Source organism: Pecten maximus, chromosome 3, assembly GCF_902652985.1.
Source record: "Pecten maximus chromosome 3, xPecMax1.1, whole genome shotgun sequence".
NCBI lineage: Eukaryota > Metazoa > Mollusca > Bivalvia > Pectinida > Pectinidae > Pecten > Pecten maximus.
Genome location: NC_047017.1, coordinates 31072150 through 31092826, shown reverse-complemented (window position 1 = coordinate 31092826; position 20677 = coordinate 31072150). Strand labels below are relative to the sequence as shown.

The 20677-nt window shown below is 36.3% G+C and overlaps 1 protein-coding gene and 1 long non-coding RNA gene across 11 annotated transcripts in view; one reads left to right on the top strand and one right to left on the bottom strand.

The window, feature by feature from the left end:
* Window positions 1–20677, top strand: part of LOC117323893 (centrosomal protein of 170 kDa protein B-like) — a 93962-nt gene that overhangs the window by 39760 nt on the left and 33525 nt on the right. For 6 of the 10 annotated variants that reach the window (XM_033879403.1, XM_033879401.1, XM_033879404.1 and 3 more), the window contains 4 exons: window positions 6163–6252; window positions 7019–7097; window positions 9458–9597; window positions 11451–12027. In XM_033879403.1, the coding sequence (XP_033735294.1) occupies window positions 6163–6252; window positions 7019–7097; window positions 9458–9597; window positions 11451–12027 (886 nt within the window). Of the gene's footprint in view, window positions 1–127; window positions 224–6162; window positions 6253–7018; window positions 7098–9457; window positions 9598–10227; window positions 10267–11450; window positions 12028–14353; window positions 14591–16836; window positions 16856–20677 lie in introns of those variants that run through there. The other 4 variants (XM_033879407.1, XM_033879408.1, XM_033879410.1 and 1 more) reach the window with 4 other exon arrangements.
* Window positions 10400–14718, bottom strand: LOC117323894. Its single transcript, XR_004531849.1, has 3 exons — window positions 14511–14718; window positions 14307–14391; window positions 10400–10958 (listed from the first exon to the last, which is right to left on the bottom strand). It is a non-coding gene; the product is annotated as an uncharacterized LOC117323894 (long non-coding RNA).

The following is a 20677-nucleotide window of genomic DNA, read 5'->3' as shown; positions in this document are numbered from 1 at the left end:
TGATACTCAGAACTACCGTATGTGATACTGGAGACTACCATATAGGATACACTCCTATGTGATACTCAGGACTACCGTATGGGATACAAGGGACTAACTATATATGTGATACTAGGGAATACAGTACAATATGTGACATTTGATATTAAGCTGTATGATACTTGGAACACTGACAGAATCCATACACTGAATAAGGGACAAAGTAATTACAGATCCTATCAAGGTAAAAAGTCCATTACATATTAGACTACATATTAGACTACATATATCAATTTGAAGATTTGATGGAGATGAAAAGTGAAATTAGAATGTTTTAAGTTTGTAAATACCTAAACCTGATTTCTCAGGATTATGGTTTTTAAGGCTTTTGGTATCAGCAAAATCAGCACAGTTCATTGCTGTTCGTTTCAACTTTATTGATCCATTAGTATCACTATATGAGGGTTAGCTGTAAAATTCTTATAATACCTGATTTAACGACATACTTAGGTCAAATGTGGGATCATAATAATCATAAAGTGAATTCCATATCCTGTTATTATTATAATAATGTGCAAGAAATTGTATCTTAACTTCCTTTGCATCCCATAATTGTTGAAATAATTTTGTTATAAAACCAATACCAGACTAGCTTCCCTACAAATAATGAGTATACAGAGTGTTTCATGGGATCAGAAGGTATTCTAATCCTAGAGGAACAATTAAAGATGGAGACAAGATCAGATTCCAATTAAGTCTAAAGACAGTCACCACTTTCCTATATACCCTTACAAAGCATCAGTGGTGCTGATACAGGGATGCCATTACTTCATTTAGGCTGTATTCCATCATGATCTAACAATAAAAAGCAGATACATGTAGCTGTGTATTATAATGATTGAAAGGTTGATACTCTGAAATACAACCAACACTAATACAATCTGAAGTCCTTATTGAATGACATATAACATAACATGCATCACCAGTACTGTACTATATAATGTACATCAGCAGAAAATCTGCCTGTAGGTAAGGTGTTGAGGTTTGTGTGTATTGGTTACTGGTCAATATGAAAGTGTACAACAACAGGTGGACTTGCTGATATGTATTGGTAATAATATTAGGAGGAGTACTACAGCTGGACTCTGTCCTGTGTCATGATGTTAGGAGGAGAAACTACAGCTGGACTCTGTCAGTCTATCATATTGTTAGGTTATAGGGTCACACATAACAGAGGGAACCTGTCAGTATATCATAATGTTAGGTTAGGAGGGGAGACATAACAGGGGGAACCTGTCGGTATATCATCATGTTAGGTTAGGAGGGAGACATAACAGGGGGAACCTGTCAGTATATCATAATGTTAGGTTAGGTGGGGAGACATAACAGTGGGAACCTGTCAGTATATCATAATGTTAGGTTAGGAGGGGAGACATAACAGGGGGAACCTGTCAGTATATCATAATGTTAGGTTAGGAGGGAAACATAACAGGGGGAACCTGTCAGTATATCATAATGTTAGGTTAGGAGGGGAGACATAACAGGGGGAACCTGTCAGTATATCATAATGTTAGGTTAGGAGGGAGACATAACAGTGGGAACCTGTCAGCATATCATAATGTTAGGTTAGGTGGGAGACATAACAGGGGGAACCTGTCAGTATATCATAATGTTAGGTTAGGAGGGAGACATAACGGGGGGAACCTGTCAGTATATCATAATGTTAGGTTAGGAGGGGAGACATAACAGGGAGAACCTGTCAGTATATCATAATGTTAGGTTAGGAGGGGAGACATAACAGGGGGAACCTGTCAGTATATCATAATGTTAGGTTAGGTGGGAGACATAACAGGGAGAACCTGTCAGTATATCATAATGTTAGGTTAGGAGGGGAGACATAACAGGGGGAACCTGTCAGTATATCATAATGTTAGGTTAGGAGGGGAGACATAACAGGGGGAACCTGTCAGTATATCATAATGTTAGGTTAGGAGGGGAGACATAACAGGGGAACCTGTCAGTATATCATAATGTTAGGTTAGGAGGGGAGACATAACAGGGGGAACCTGTCAGTATATCATAATGTTAGGTTAGGAGGGGAGACATAACAGGGGGAACCTGTCAGTATATCATAATGTTAGGTTAGGAGGGGAGACATAACAGGGGGAACCTGTCAGTATATCATAATGTTAGGTTAGGAGGGAAACATAACAGGGGGAACCTGTCAGTATATCATAATGTTAGGTTAGGAGGGGAGACATAACAGGGGGAACCTGTCAGTATATCATAATGTTAGGTTAGGAGGGGAGACATAACAGGGGGAACCTGTCAGTATATCATATGTTAGGTTAGGAGGGGAGACATAACAGGGGGAACCTGTCAGTATATCATAATGTTAGGTTAGGAGGGAGACATAACAGGGGGAACCTGTCAGTATATCATAATGTTAGGTTAGGAGGGGAGACATAACAGGGGGAACCTGTCAGTATATCATAATGTTAGGTTAGGAGGGGAGACATAACAGGGAGAACCTGTCAGTATATCATAATGTTAGGTTAGGAGGGGAGACATAACAGGGGGAACCTGTCAGTATATCATAATGTTAGGTTAGGTGGGAGACATAACAGGGAGAACCTGTCAGTATATCATAATGTTAGGTTAGGAGGGGAGACATAACAGGGGGAACCTGTCAGTATATCATAATGTTAGGTTAGGTGGGAGACATAACAGGGTGAATCTGTCAGTATATCATAATGTTAGGTTAGGAGGGGAGACATAACAGGGGGAACCTGTCAGTATATCATAATGTTAGGTTAGGAGGGGAGACATAACAGGGGAACCTGTCAGTATATCATAATGTTAGGTTAGGAGGGAGACATAACAGGGGGAACCTGTCAGTATATCATAATGTTAGGTTAGGAGGGGAGACATAACAGGGGGAACCTGTCAGTATATCATAATGTTAGGTTAGGAGGGGAGACATAACAGGGGGAACCTGTCAGTATATCATAATGTTAGGTTAGGTGGGAGACATAACAGGGTGAATCTGTCAGTATATCATAATGTTAGGTTAGGAGGGGAGACATAACAGTGGGAACCTGTCAGTATATCATAATGTTAGGTTAGGAGGGAGACATAACAGTGGGAACCTGTCAGTATATCATAATGTTAGGTTAGGTGGGAGACATAACAGGGAGAACCTGTCAGTATATTATAATGTTAGGTTAGGAGGGGAGACATAACAGGGAGAACCTGTCAGTATATCATAATGTTAGGTTAGGAGGGGAGACATAACAGGGGGAACCTGTCAGTATATCATAATGTTACGTTAGGAGGGGAGACATAACAGTGGGAACCTGTCAGTATATCATAATGTTAGGTTAGGAGGGGAGACATAACAGGGGGCACCTGACAAACAATTGTTAGTGGGGAGATAACCAGTCTGATTACCTGGCTAGACAATGTGTACCATGTGTATAAGGTAGATCTATACTGTACTATGTAGATGTACATACAGATCAGGTCCCTCACACATGGCCTATGATGGCCTAACAGTTATGATGGGTCATTAGTTCCAGTGTGACTGGCCAGGATACCTCATCAGTACAGGTGTAACACACACACTCTTGAGGTGCTTTAAGGAACATTATTGCAAGGACTGGACCTTAGACTTGTATTGGAACATGTTAACAAGGGTGAGGTTTGCTGTGTGCAACTGGAGGTAATTCCTGGCAGGGTAATGAGCTTGTTACAGTGTGACAGGATGTCTGTAGAATGTACCAATAGTATGTGTACTGTTGCTACTTGGTAAAGACCATTAACTTGAATGGGAACTTGTGTTGGTTTTGTATCCAATTTTGTCCTTCAGCAGCTGGTAGCTAATCTGAGACTGTTTTTGTACCATAATTTGTACATGTATATATGTTTCAACATTCTCATACCTTACAATAGACAACAGTGAGAATGGGGAACATTCTTTTCTTTGCACCATGTGCTATACAAAATAAGAGAAAACATTGCATTGGTTGAAATAACATGTAACCAGAACTTGCTTTGCAATGACATGGTTTGAATGAGGATTCATTGTGATGCCAAGCTTTTCTAGAGATTCCTTTCCTGTTGGGACTATGGAAAAATGCTATTTAATTCCTGATACATGTACCGGGGTATATGATAATAAAAATGTTAATATTCTGATTAAGATGGAATTGATTATGATTAAGATAAAATTTACTCCAACAATTAATATATTCACAGAAGTTTATTGGTTATACTTGCTGATGGTTTAACCTGACATCATACAGGTATAGGATTTACAATCCTTTGACAGTCGGCTCATGATACAATATAATACATAAATCAGGTTACTTGTTAGTATATATCCTCTTTGGTGTTCCTATAATCAGGATTCTGGCTGGTCAGGTCAAGACTACAACATATGTGGGTTAATTGCTGTGGTCAAGAAGACAAACGGTAGTTAATGTTGTTTGTTGTTGTTAGATAAAGAATAACAACATTCTTTAATTACCAAAGATATTGGAAGGTAGTGTTGGCCACCATACCCATGTCAAACTCTGGTCAAGATAATGAACTTTCTTATATCACCAAATATTGTTATACGATACAGGCAGTGTGTATGTCAGTGTTTGGGGGTCAAGAAACAACAAAGCATTAATTGGTAAGATCTAAGAGAAAATTGTCCAGATCTGTTAAGGTTGGATATAAGAAAATTTACATAATGGCCAGCAACTGTCTCGATCAATCCAAACTGGTTTTGTAGAAGCATACTTCTGACTGCAATTGGCGACAATAATACATTTGTAGCTTGAGTTGTGTAGGCTACAGGATTACACAATACGGGAATTTTCTTACCACAATCTGTAGACAATTAGATTTCATACTGTTTGATCATGCATATTTGATCACCTGCTTAGGTGTTGCATGAACAGCCAGCCAGCTTTCTACTGCGACATGCTATGGTAGTTGGTGTTAGAGGTTCTGACTTCAAGCCAAATAGAACCTGAGAATCTACATACAACTCTGAATAATTCAATCCTGAACATACACATCTTCATCTAAGTACATCAAAATACAGTCAGTTTCCTTACCACAAAGTAGATTTTGGAGTCATGTAAATTTCGTTTTTCGGATTCTTTGGGTTCTATTTTATCTTTTAAGTGGATGCTTTTTGTAATAACCTATGCTACATTTTTTGTCCAGATGTAATCCATTGAATGATATATTGTCTACAGGAACATAGATGTTTTAAAGTGTAGAAGTGCAAGGTATGCATTATTGCACACAAGGGGTTTAAATGTTTTCAACACTTTTAGAAGATGGATTCTAGTGTCTTTATTATTTATGGACTGACAATTTGTGTAAACTTGATGCTGACAGTTTACCAGTAAAATGCCTTCCTAAAATACCATGCACTGCTGTATGTTATCCTATATCTGACCCACAGCGTGCTTCACATTTTCTATGGCCTACTCAATCTCAGCTACATGCCGACTCATATTTGAAAGACATGACCAGGCCTTTAGGTCACTTAGCTGATGATGTATATCATTTCAAAAGTTTGTTCCTAAGCAGCAATTATGTTGTTATGGTAAAGGAATGTGATATGTATATAGCTGAAATATTCTGGGGTCCCCTGCCATTCTTTGATTTTTGTTTACTATATAGACAGCCTCAATGCTAGCACTGATTATTCTATATATTAAGCCATCACCTGGTATGTTATCTAGTTTACTGTACATGAATTGTGACTGATAAACAGTTAACATCACTGTTTTCTGAGATGCTGATGCTTATATCAATTAAGTGGAACTATAGTTTAATTCTGAAATGTTTTGATGAATATTCATTGATTATGATTTATCTCATACTTCCCACTCCTCCCTGTTTTTGAAGGAGTTTCCTGATTCTTTACCCTAATTTTAGACAAAAGTTATTAGTGAAATGTCTATATTATTCATAATTTCAGAATTCCAATTAGTCACTCAGAAAGGGTACCTTAAAATATGGTGTGTTAGACTTTAGTTGGTGGAAATGTCAGGTCTAAAATGTATTTTTCTTGCTTGTAAATTAGAAAAAAGCTGCCAAGTGTATGGTCAATGTTCAACATAAATGCCTGTATAGTTTGCTAACGTTTTAATATGTTAATATATTTTATAATTTCAGTCAGAGACTGTTGATAAGCGCCACGCTGTGATAACATTTGATCATTACCTGAACAAGTTCAAAATCAAAGATCTCACAACAGCCAATGGGGTAAGTATGGACTTGTGTGGGGAAAGTGTTTGATATTAAGTCTTCCCTGTTTGTCAGGCATTGATAAGTGTGTAGATTTTGACTGATAAAGATTTGGTCCCATAGATAGAGCTACTTGACATGATGTAGCTTCAGTGATGGCATGACTCTGTACTAAAGCCTCATCAGATGTAATATGTAAGGTATCTGTTAATGCTTTGTGATATGGGGTTTTGTAGTACTCTGACACAAAACAAATACACATATCTGTTGGCCTCCTGTGTGGTTATTTATCAAACTGTAATCTGAAGAGTCCTACAGAATCTGAAGGATGTGTAAAACATCTTTACAGTACAGAATAAAGAAAACATCGTAATTACTAGTAGTTCAATATCAAATTACAATTGGAAGTGTTGTTTGTAATACCAGAGTACTTTTAATAAAGTGTTTGCTTAGTGGTCACAAAAATTTTCTTTAAATGACATTAAAAATCTAATAATGCATTGTATTTAAAAAAACAATGATAACACATTCCTGTATTTTGGTTGTGCATCAGAGATGTGCACTTGATGCAGCAGTGCGATATGTACAATATGGTAGTTTACTAACCATCTTTTTGGCTGATGTTCAAATATGTATGTAGCAATAAAACTCATGTTTAATGATGAATCTGTCTATGTTTGTTTGTAATGTTTCCTGTTGATGTCTTTTGCTTGGGTTTTAGAGGTTTTGGACGATGATTGCCATACATTTTTTTTATACATATATATTTTATGTTTTGATGCAGACGTACGTGAATGACCAACAAATCCATGACCAGGAGTATGTTACTTTGGAACACATGGATTCTGTACGCCTAGGACAGGATATCCTTTTCTCTCACTCCCATTACTACTTCCCTTCCTCCTTATTTCCTATTCCTGTCTGCCAGTCTATGTTCTTACTGACCCATTGCATGGGAGAGTTAAGAAGGGAGATCACTAGCTGACATTGTACTAGTTTTGGAATGTGGTACATGTATTTCTGATTTAAATATTTAATAATATTAAAAAGTCAGCACAAAAAGAATTGTCTACCTAGTTTGATTGTACAAATGATATTTTAAAGTGACAGACAAGCAAACTGGGGTCTTTCATCTGCATTAAAGACAAATAACTCACTTTCTGTTTCAATAACAAGGTACTTACGTTATGTTATTTACAACTTATATAGTGTTATGTTGTCCTGTTTGATTTATGTAGGGTTATGTTGTCCTGTATGGTTTATGTAGGGTTATGTTGCCCTGTATGGTTTATGTAGGGTTATGTTGTCCAGTATGATTTATGTAGGGTTATGTTGTACTGTATGATTTATGTAGGGTTGTGTTGTCCTGTATGATTTATGTAGGGTTATGTTGTTCTGTATAATTTATGTAGGGTTATGTTGTCCTGTATGGTTTATGTAGGGTTATGTTGTCCTGTATGGTTTATGTAGGGTTATGTTGCCCTGTATGGTTTATGTAGGGTTATGTTGTCCTGTATGATTTATGTAGGGTTATGTTGTCCTGTATGAAATTTAGTATGTTTTGTTGTACTGTAATGTTTTGTAGGGTTATTTGTACTGTATGAATTTATGTAGGGTTTGTGTTGTCATGTATGATTGTTAGGGTTATTCTGTTCTGGTATATTTATATGTAGGTGTATGTTGTCCTGTTATGGTTTATGTAGGGTTATGTTTGTCCTGTATGATTTATGTAGGGTTATGTTGCCCTGTATGGTTTATGTAGGGTTATGTTGTCCAGTATGATTTATGTAGGGTTATGTTGTCCTGTATGGTTTATGTAGGGTTATGTTGTCCTGTATGATTTATGTAGGGTTATGTTGTCCTGTATGGTTTATGTAGGGTTATGTTGTCCTGTATGATTTATGTAGGGTTATGTTGTCCAGTATGGTTTATGTAGGGTTATGTTGTACTGTATGGTTTATGTAGGGTTATGTTGTCCTGTATGATTTATGTAGGGTTGTGTTGTCCTGTATGATTTATGTAGGGTTATGTTGTCCTGTATTATTTATGTAGGGTTATGTTGTCCTGTATGATTTATGTAGGGTTGTGTTGTCCTGTATGATTTATGTAGGGTTATGTTGTCCTGTATGATTTATGCAGGGTTATGTTGTCCTGTATGATTAATGTAGGGTTATGTTGTCCTGTATGATTTATGTAGGGTTATGTTGTCCTGTATGATTTATGCAGGGTTATGTTGTCCTGTATGATTTATGTAGGGTTATGTTGTCCTGTTTGGTTTATGTAGGGTATGGTCGTCCTGTATGGTTTATACATAGTTATGTTATCCTATGTAGAATTGTGTATGATTTATGCAGGGTTATGTTGTCCTGTATGATTTATGTAGGGTTATGTTGTCCTATATGGTTTATGTAGGGTTATGTTGTCCTGTATGATTTATGTAGGGTTATGTTGTCCTGTTTGATTTATACATAGTTATGTTATCCTATGTAGAATTGTGTATGATTTATGTGCTGTTTTGTCCTTTAGTTATAGTTTTGGGTTCCTGTTACATTTATAAGAGAAGTGAATATATACCAATGATTTCCAATCAGTGTGGTGGATCAATTATCATATCAGCCATTAACTATTGGACACTTGTTTGGTGTTTGACACTCATTATGAACAGCTGCTTATTCTTTACCTATTCAAAGGACTTTATTGAAATTGGTTTCAAATTCAGGAAGGTAACACCAGGAATGTTGAATCTGACATGCTAATGTATATTCTATGTTTAAGTAGCTCAGAGGTTTAAACATTGTGACAAAGCAAAAAAATATCATAATTGAATATAGTGGTAGATATTTATCAGTAACAGATAATATGACATTCTGTGGGTCAGGTACTTGGGTATTGATAGTGTGTGATCTGAAAGGGTGTTCATATACCATTAGGAAGGCATTGTCAGGTGTATTCTACAACAACTATTGTACAAATCTTACAATAGTTTAGTGGTCTAAATGCTGAAAATGTGGTGAAAAAAATAATCAGTAGTTTTATTTTGTGCTAGAAGATTCTAACATACAGTACCCAAAATATGGCTTTTCAGTATTATAACTGCCCCAATGATCTTCATCCTCCAAAATAGATAATGTCACAAAAAATTACCTGTTTTACAGGAATTTAAGTGGTTGAATCACCTGAATAAGTAACAATCTATTTAAACTGTTGACCTTGACTGGGCCACATTCCATGTTGTACCACATGGAGGAGGTAAGAGAGGGGGAGGAGCAGCAGGCCCCAGAACAGGACACTGCCCAAACCGCGACCAACATGCCATCCTGGGCCACCAAGGAACTCCCACCCATGGCCATGGCTGAGTGTCAGGTGGGTTTATACAGTTTGTGCAAAAATGTATACTTTGGTGTTAACTTGATTATACTGTACTTGAACAATGAAAGTTACTTAAGTTTTGTGAATTTACATGTGCTAGGGTTTTAAGTCTGACAACTATGTGAAAAGATATAACAACACAGTGAAAATTACCTGTTACATTAAAAATATAGGTTTGATGTAGGTCAGAAGACATGAAATCCATACATTAAATATGAGGTGATGTTATTATTTATTCCAGATAGTCTGTATTGTATCTGCAGTAATGGTTATTAGCTTCAAATTGCTTAGAGTAACTTTAATACTTTAATTGCGAAATAAAAGTAGATCTAAGTTTTATCATAGACATCTTTACCTGTTATATATTACAAATGATATAGGCAGGATTTGGGTTTAGAATATCATTTTATCTGGCTTTTTGTGGGAGATCTGAAATTGTCTACCATACACAATGTGCACTTACAATTTGAACCTAGAATTTAACAAAAATTGTCTGAGAATTGATGTGCCATCCTAAAATTGTGTGAAAATTGATCAATGTCTTCCTTAAATCCTTTTGAAAGTTAAGGTTTGAATCCAGTAGAATGTAAGTTGGTGTTTTTGTTTTGCAAGCCTACGATCTATCACTATAAAGGCTACATGATCCATCTACCTGTACCACTGGTGGGTTCTCACACTCAGGTAACCTGGTGTCGTCTCTACCACCTTTTCATTTCTATTCTATGTTATAACCAACAAATTCAAAATCATCATCTGTGCAGTAATTTTACTTTTGGAAATGTATTTCCATTGTTTAACACCAGTTTGATTTTGTTTGTGTGGAAGTTCTCCTTTTTCATGCTACAGTCATGTGTTTCATTTGCATTCTGTTCTTACATTTTGATTTCTTGTCTTACAAAGATTCTTCTTAAAATGATTTATGTACCAGTTTTATGTATCTATTATGTGCTTAAAAGAAGATGAGTTGGGTATTAGCAGGATATAATTGTACCAGATATATGTATGCAAGCTGACTGACTAATGGCTGGTGGCCTACCCATTGTCTTTCCCCCTTCGTAAATCTTACAACGAAACAGCTCAGATGCTGTTCCTTTAATCAGCCATTAATACACTTGTTGTATAAAGTCTCTCCTGGAGGCCCACTCTGTAGGTTGCAGGAAGAAACATAGCCAGATATTATACCAGATTAGTGTTGCTTCATTGTCCAGCACTGCTTTATTTCCTGCTAGGTGGTCCTTCCTTCTAGTCTAAACAGACCTGGGTGTCCTCATGATCAACTTTCACTTTCTGTACAGTAATCATTGCATGGAGAAATGTATTTGAAAGTTTGCCAGTCGCTGTTACGTGATTGATGCCTGTAACAGAGAGTGAATCAAATTGTAGATCGGGCAGATTAGTGGGCCCTTATCCAATGGACTACAGTGTGGTGAGATAAGACAAGTAGCAAGTCTTTGTTGAACTTGGAATAAAAAAAATCACTGCTATAAGTGGAGCTTGTCATCGTAAAAATCAAATTCAGATAGGAAGACAGAGGAAACCCAGCAAAAACTCTTTTATCATCGTCAGATTCAGAGTGTTTAGTCTGTTTAATGGATTTTCAATATGTAGGTAATCGGAAACATGTGATGCTTACAGTGTTAAAAGAATTTTGAAAGAAATTCTGTAGTCTTATATTTATCTAAAGTGACAAATATAAAAAGTGCTACTAAAATAATATAGACCAACACCCCTCATAAAATTTAACATTATTAAGTGGGTGCAAAAAAAAAAGATCTTGATTTAAAGTACAAAAGAGAATAGGATGATTTGTATCTTGTGTGTTCCTGATTGTAAATTTGCTTTTGCAGGGGTGCATTGCTGAGCAACGTATTGCCCACACTTGTACTGTTCAGGGTGACCAATCGGATATGATAAACTACAGCCCCAATCACTCTGTGATTCACCCAGACCAATCAGACTCTATGCATTATACTCATCATCAGCTTGTGGTACACAACAACCAATCAGAAGCCATGCATTACAGCCCTCATCATCATATGATACAGACAGACCAATCAGAAGCCATGACTTTTATCCCTCATCCTCATATGATTGATACTGATCAAACACATTATAACCCTCAACATGTGATGGACCAATCAAATTATGGTGGCCATCACCACCACCACCAACACCACCAGCAAATGTACCAGGACAGTCACAATTCTCACTATGATAACGTGGAGACATACCAAGAACCACAAAACTCATCTAAACAGTCTGACAAGGATCTGGGATGTAATACGTGGCCGCGCAAAAGGATGCGAAATGTGAAAAACATAGCTACTTTCTTTACGGAGGAGTTGACCAATGGAACGAGTCAAGATGACCATTCACACAGAATACTACGAGGGGAGAGTACTCAAAGAGAAAATCTGCCACCTGGTAAGTAAATAATTGATCCCTTCACAAAAGATATTTTGACAGCAAATGTGCAGGAATTGATTTCACAAACTCTTGGTCATATGGTACAGATAAATTATTTTGGACTAGGTGAGCTTAAGCCATACTGTGGCATCCAGCATCCGTCCGTCAACAACTACCTTGTGAAGACGATAACTTGAGTAAATATTAACCAAGTTTGATGAAACTTTGTAGGCAGCCCTATATCGTCAAGATCTTGGACAAGTTCAAAAATGTGAATTATTTGACACTAACTTACAGAGTTATTGCCCTTGGTAATAATATTATTATTAGACCTTGTGAACACAATAACTCTAGGTAATGTCAACTAAGATTGATGATACTTTGTATTCTGTTATATATGGACAAGATATCAGACAAGTTTGGAAAATGAGAATTATTAGACAGTGATTAACAGAGTTATTGCCCTATGTAATAATATTATTATTAACAATTTTTTTGGTTCACCTGGGCCGAAAGGTAAATCTTTTTAAAACACTACTAGTTCTGAACAACTAAATGGATTTTGATGAAATTTGGTCTGGAGAACTATTTGGCAGTGTTGTATGTTGTATAAATAACGGATGTGACAACCTTGGGGCAGGAGAAAGGGGCCCAATAGGGGAAATATAGCAGCGAAAAAAACACTTTAAGATACTTTTCTCTTTCAAGAATGAAAGGATTTAGTCCACCTGTTAGTTTGAACCATTGTAGGGAGGGGCAGTTCACAAGTAGGAAAATATTTGAAATACGACTTAAATGAGAGAATATTTCAGTAATTATAGGCAAAATACTCTCATTTAAGTCGTATTTCAAATATTTTGCCTATAATTACTGAAATATTAAGGTGAGCAATGCAGGCCCTCTCGGCCTCTTGTTTAGATGGGAGAAAATCTCTTTTTTTCAGATAGGAACAAGAAAACTTCATTGCAGAGAGTGTCTAATGGAACTTATGGTATAGAATGAAATTAAACCTCGGAGTGGCCAGGAACATGTTGATGTGATTCCAATGTAGATCATTAATCAGATATTGATACCATGAAAATTGCACAATCCCAGCATTTAAATTGATAGTCATGAAGGATAAGCAAATTCCAAGTATTGATTGTTTAAAGGGGCTATACATCCCACTATTTCTATATGTGTATTATAAAAATTGATCACACCAATTGCTGTATAGGATGTAGTGTAGGATTATTATGCAATTATATTCCAGGTTCTGTTCTGTGTAGTAAGAAACACGCAAACCACTTGTGGTCCTGAACAAAGAAAGGTTAGGAAACACAGGCAGTTAGGAATCTTAGTATTGTGTTAGTGCTAATGAATCTAATAAACTACCTAATAGTAGCAATAGACTTGATCAGCCGTCAGCCGGGCAGCCTCCACTTCTGGTTAGCATGCCAACATATGTAACACCTTATTCCCTGGCTACTGTCCAGAGTTATGCAACATATGTTTTCCTCTCCCTTAACCCTGACTTCAAAATAAAATAAAATTCCTGAGGTAATTTTTAAAGCTGTGATTAAGTGTCGTTTAATACGAGGTTTATAGCTAGGGTAAAAGGTTAAATAAAATCAGTTCTGCTAGAGATGTGGCATGTTGTCATTGTTTCAGTTTGTGATTGAGAAGGCTGAAGAGTAAATAAATGGGAATCTTTCCAAGTCTGGCGTAGTTTTCACATAGATACAGCTTCCTCTTGGGATCTCCAGCAAACTGTGGCAAATTGTAGGGACTCCCTTTAGTGTCGCAATACACTGGAACTTTGAGTCGGTCAACACCAATTTGTCTGAGGTGGGGTAGTTGATTACACTGCTAGATTGTTAGGCTTGGTAAGAACAGTTTTAGCTGCATTGAGCAATTGATTACTTAGTCATGAAACGATAAGGTATTCCAGAGAAGAAATGGCACCAGAACTGAGGAAGACCTTTTTCAGACTAAAAGTGCATTTCACTTAAATCTATGATATTGTATGGGGATGGATGGGAATGCTTTAGTAACAGTTACAAGAAGTACTTTATAGTTGTTGGTATATATTTTCATGGTTTATTGCCCTATGAACTCTGGTTGTGTGTATATGTGAGGACTGTGTATTGTGCATAATTACTGTTGTCAGATCCCAGGCTAATAAGCCTGATGGTAGATCTGTCTGCTGCTGAGTGGAACCTTGGATTGTCTAGAGAATTAGTGGTGTGGTAATAGTGACACAAGTGTGATTTGGCAAGCAGCCATACTGGTACAGATGGGGTGTCCCTTGTACATACCCTGCTGGAAACCCTGATAGTCAGTCAACTGACTCGATTGACAATCATTGTGCTGGACAAGTAGCACAAATACCTTTATCTTCGTCTGCAAATACACAAACATGAACTGGGATTTACTTCAGTGAATAATACAAAAGTTTGTGATAAAATTGCCAGAAAACTGTAAATGAATGCTGGGTTAGACTTGGTATAACTATTACTTACCTAGTATCTACAGGTCAAGTAGGCGTGGGACCTTATGTCGTGGAATTGAAATGTTCTGGATATTTTTGTAATTTTACAAGGTAAGATCAAGAGACTTTAAGACATGTCTCGGTCCGATATCAATGTATTACTGTGCATTTGACATACGAAAGAATGAGTGTATTGTATGTTGTACTTGTCCCAGTAATTGTAGTGGATTTTTATGTAATTTGATCAAGCCTATGCCATTCAGGTCACTTCAGACTTCCTATTGTACTTGTAGATGTGGGGTTTATGTATATAAAACTCTTACATTTGTACAAAAAACATAACATGTTTTTCCTTGAATTGTAGTCTGTTCAGACTCAATTAAATATCTGGTGCATGCTACTCATACTGATTTGTAGGTTTGGGGATATATGTTTATCTTCTTATTTATCTCAAATTATCAAGTGAAAATCTATCAGTACAGTGAACCAAAGAGTTAATATAGTCTCCTCCTGTTCCTAATCTGGCTGTATGGACCTTTGTCATGCTAACCTCACATCTCATTTTACTAGTATGATCTTTTTTATATATAAAATGGATACAAAATTTAATATAAGTTTCCTTTCCAAACAATTGTATTGATTGCCTTCATTTTCAGGCTATTATTCTTGCATGGAAATATCAACATGAAAAGTGCAAGAATTTGTTTGTACTAAAAAGATATATGCATTAAATGATTGCATTTGTCATTTGATAAATCATTCTTTGCATTCCTAATTAAAGCTAGAAAAAGCGTTTTAAGACGTTTCGGATGATAGATCTTTTAATTTGCACACATAAACAAAATTGTTATAGCCATGACTGATGAGGAAGACATTTGGGTAGTGAAATTTCTGTTTTCTTTGAGAAGTAATTGTAATAGTTATATATCGAGAGTATTACTGGGCGAGTTAGAACAGGGCAAGGGATTATTGTGCCAGTGTATATAAATGTTGCCCATTGACTGGTACTTGAAACAACCAAACACATGCTTTAAGGGATTTACTGAGGTCAAGACACAGGGTAGGTTGTCAGAATGGAACGATTATTATGTGAAGGCCATTCTTCCTGGTGAGATGTTTGCTTTACAGCTATAGTGACAGGGCTATAATGGTACATAATGTACCTGTTATGAAAATTCAGGATTCTGTATTAATAAAGTTGTAAACTATTAAGGGATATTTAGTAAGTGATAGGTAACCTTCATGATAGTGAAGTGGGTGACCAAGGCAGTGACCTGGAGCTAATCAGTTGTTCTGTCTGAAGTTTGAGGTCTCTAAGCTCATATCCCTGTCTCCAGCTTAGGGTTGTTTTGTCACTGTTGCTACTTTGTCACTTGTTCATTGTGTTGGAGTGTCAATCTGGCTTAAAATTTTTCAGTTTCAATATTAATGTAGCTGTTGCATTTTATATCCTCGGTTGAATGTAATAATTTCTTGTTATTTTATAAACATTGAATGACATATATTAAAGCAATGATTTAAACATAATTTAACCAGAGGTTGTACTTAGACAGTCAACTATATATAATTGTTGACATTTTATCACTGCATGACAAGCGTATAAATTATGAAAATATGAATTGTGTACATGTATGATTGCGTATAAGGCATGTTTGTCTGAGTGAAGATGACTTCTAAAAGTCTCTCCCCTATAAATGTTTTTTAAGGTAAAGAGTAACATTTTTTTGACATGCCAAAATTGTAATCAAGTGTTTAGAACTAGCTTGTCAGAAAAAAAGAACACATCTGACAAGAAAAAGAAAATATATGTGCAAGCCAGTAATTGTCAATAACAATCTGGTATGCACTGACAAACAGTCTGGTGGCACCAGTGGCAGTTGTTCCAATGTCAGACTTAAGATGACTTCCAAGCATTTGTTACACAGATTCTCTTACCAATTTTGGTATAATTGGTTTGCAGCACTAGGGAGCTGTCATTGTTGCATTAGCATTAAGCTGCATGTAATTAGGGAGCAGTCATTATTTGTGTTTGGATAGATGACTTCCTGTCCATCAGTACATGACATCATTTATTGATTATTCAGAGTGGCTGTTTACTATGAAATCTTCCCTCTGGGGCTTCCTGGTTTCTCACTCAGCATCTGACAAAGATGTTCAGTAATATGTACGTCAGGACACTTATTTCTGTTCATACTCCTGTAGAGATGGCAATGTCAGATCCTTTGGTGGAATCTGTATAACAGGATAGATATGTTCATCAAGGTTTTTATGATTGATGTGGAGAGGCTATGAGCACATACAATGTACATGCTTTGCAGTTGTGTGCTAGTTTATACTAAATGCTGTAAGGAAAACTGACCACAGAAGTCCTTTAGAGTAAGTATAATGGTGTGTGTGAGATTTCTGGAGTTGATACACAGAATGCATGCTGATCTGGTTGTGCTGACACAGTGATAAGTAGCAGGGGACCGGATAATGATCAGAGATTAGGGTCAATGACACACATCAATGTAAATGGTGACAGACAGAAGACTTGATCCTAATGGTGTGCAAACTGGAAAACTGACCACTGGTACAAGTTTGTGGAAGCCTCCTGGTGAGTGTTGTGTTGCTGACCAAGTGGTGGTTTTCTCTGTGTGTTACAGCTATAGCTAGTGTTACAAACTGAATGATAGTGTGATATAGTCGTTTCAATATAGCAGTCTTTTTGATCTGGCTAGTTGTTGGTCTGACAAACTGTGTACCTAATGTATTACATTAGATACACTGGGTATGGTTCATTACATGTGATTGGGTCAGGTTAGGTAGGTGTTCTGGTGGACACAGAGATAAGATAGAGAGAGTAATTGATTCTGTTGATGATTGGTAGAATGTGTGTAGGGACAACTAAGAGAGATAGGCATTATTGACCAGCAGGTATGACTACAAGTTGTAGGCTGTCATTGGTTCTCTTAAATATTAAATAGGGTATAACTTTACAGCCATGTGACAGGGTCAGTTATGGGACTAATTTGTAAATCAAGTCTGTGTAAATATGATTGGGTACTGGGTGGTGCTGTAAACAGCCATTCAAGATCGGCTATGCTAGATGGAATCTAGACTGTAACTTTGTGATGATGATGTTTGGCAGTGTATTCATGTTGGGTGAGACAATGCACAAGATTTGAAGCAAAAAACTTCAGATCGCCGCAAAAAAATGGAAAATTAAAACATCTTTAATTGTTCCCTCACTATACTGCTGTAAGGGACTATAAGTTAACACTCTGCTCCTAGACTCAGTCTATGTTTCAGTGTGTGTATATATATATTCTCCATATATCTTTTTTTCTACAGCATATCTCATTCATAACACTCTTCTACCTGCAAATGCCAAATTTGCTAATACTTTTTTCAGATGGTGATATGTTACATACAAAAAACATGTGTCATATCCAAATGTTTACAAGAGATATGGTCATTTGCTCTTTGTATTCACTGTGAGACAACAGATTGATTGCAATGCTGTTTTGTTATAATAATACAACATTCAGCCACTTGAGACTCATTATTTAGCAATTGATTAATTCGATTAGAGCAATTAACAATCTAAATTATGTTGTAAGGTTCTTCATACCTAATAATATGTAATAATTTTGATACTTCATGAAAGGAATGACATGTACCTATTCAAGGTTTCTTTATTTTAGTATTAATAGTTGTCACTTTCAAAGGTTATCAGAGGAAATATGATACCACCTTTATATTCAATTTTTACTGTAATCTCCATAGATGTATCATATAGAACAAGACTATAGTGAGAATCAATTAGTTTGAATTTAGGACTTGTGCAAGTCTATATGAAGTCTAGGACCTACTATAACTATAAGAGTGCCTGGGTACCTAACTAGACAGTTGATAATCGAGTGACATTAACAGTAACTGTTCATGCTCTTATTACAGGACACATATAGAGAGATTTTGTCCAATTTGTGTCCAAATCATGATATTTCTGTGTCCTATTTTTACATAGTAAACAAAGTGATGATTAAATAACATGAGATTGTGATCCATCTTGATGTAAGGTTTCCACGATACCTGGAACAGCTGATGGATGACACACATTATGGAGTCATTCAGGGTTGAATACATATCTCTGATGATTTATGACACAAAAACTATACTGCTTGTAGGTAAGCAGTATCGTGTATATATATATCATATCCTTCCATAGCCTTTGTTTGGGTAATATACATGTATGTAATGTAAAGGGAGTCAGTTTGTCTTGTCAATATTTATTGCACACAATGTGTAAAATTATCTAAAATGCTTGGTGGTGTGTAAGTAATTTAGGACTTGTTTTACTTTTGTTGCTATAAAGGTTCGGGGATTTAAAAGATTATTTTGCTGAGAATACAAAAGGGTCACCTTCAGGATTTATAGAAACAGTAGATGTTATATACAGACAATGTCAACATACATTATCAAGTACAATTCATCTTTACTCTGGAGTTTCCTGAGATACCAATCACCCATGGACTTTGAGATTTCCTCTTGGCATTGTATATAGGCCACAGAAGTACTTTTAATGGAGAGTTGTATTGTACACGAGTGCATTATTAGTCTCAACAGTTTTCTGTACCAATGTATTGCCACATCATGATACCATTTATTGTATATTAAATCGATAATAATTTGTAAACGGAAGCACTGTCATTGTACAGTTCTTTGTTGCTGTCATCAGCAAAAACAACTCAATAACATTTCGACACCATACATATTTGAATGTGGTACAGCTGACACCATGTGGACTTTATATGAGTGTCACAAAGCTCAGTGACATTCTGACACCATGTAGACTTTATATGAGTGTCACACAGCTCAGTGACATTCTGACACCATGTAGATTTTATATGAGTGTCACACATACGTACAGCTCAGTGACATTCTGACACCATGTAGACTTTATATGAGTGTCACATAGCTCAGTGACATTCTGACACCATGTAGACTTCACATGAGAGTCACAAAGCTCAGTGATATTCTGACACCATGTAGACTTTACATGAGAGTCACAAAGCTCAGTGACATTCTGACACCATGTAGACTTTATATGAGTGTCACAAAGCTCAGTGACATTCTGACACCATGTAGACTTTATATGAGTCACACAGCTCAGTGACATTCTGACACCATGTAGACTATGAGTGTGACACAGCTCAGTGACATTCTGACACCATGTAGACTATGAGTGTGACACAGCTCAGTGACATTCTGAGACAGCTCATATATATTGCTGCACAGCTCAGTGACTTCCTCTACTTATCACCCTTCAATTGGACATTATTTTATGTGCAATTGTCATCATGCACATAAACATAGCGTGACTTGACCTTATGACCTCTAATTAAAACTCATTCGTTGCCTTGTAGAATTCTTTATCCTGTATATATATGAATTATCCTTGTTCCCCTCACTTGAAATCAATAAACAGTAAACGGTATAGGTCAGGTTTCTCTCACCAGAAAATCTGATGACTTATCACTGTTGGTATTGATAAACTATATAAGTCTGGCAGTTATTGATTTGTACCTAAGGTCTAGCTAACATTTTATCAACCCTGGTGGTGCAGTTTACCAACAATCTATTGTATCTAGGTTGGAGTTTCCAGTGAACTATATATTGCCAGCATGCCCTTTTATTTTGAGTGATGGTGGAAGATGATAAAAGTATATGTATTGAACGTTTTAAGAGAATCTATCTTCAGCCAAAAAAAGCCAGTCTTGATGACAATTTAATGGGGATTGACAATGATTTGATGGACCATTTGATAATGACTCAGACAGGATTTGATATTCTGAAATGCTATGAAACTTATCGTTAATAGTCAATATAATTTGTACTTAAAGTCACAAAGACCTTTCCCAGGATGTGAATCCTTCTGTACAAACTGACTTCAGCAACAAAGAAATAATTTGTTTTGCCTCATCCACTAGTTTAAATGCTGCTAATTGTGATGCTGTAGACTGGCAGCGGTTTGTGATTCAGGTACATCGAGATAAAATGATAGTAAAAAGTTTGTTTATGAAAGCATTCAATATTTGTTTCATTAAAGCATTTCAATTATGAAATAAACAAAATATCAGTATTATGATGATATGCTACATACAATGTAAATGTGGTCAATTAGATATACAAATTACTGAATGTAAAGAGTCTCTA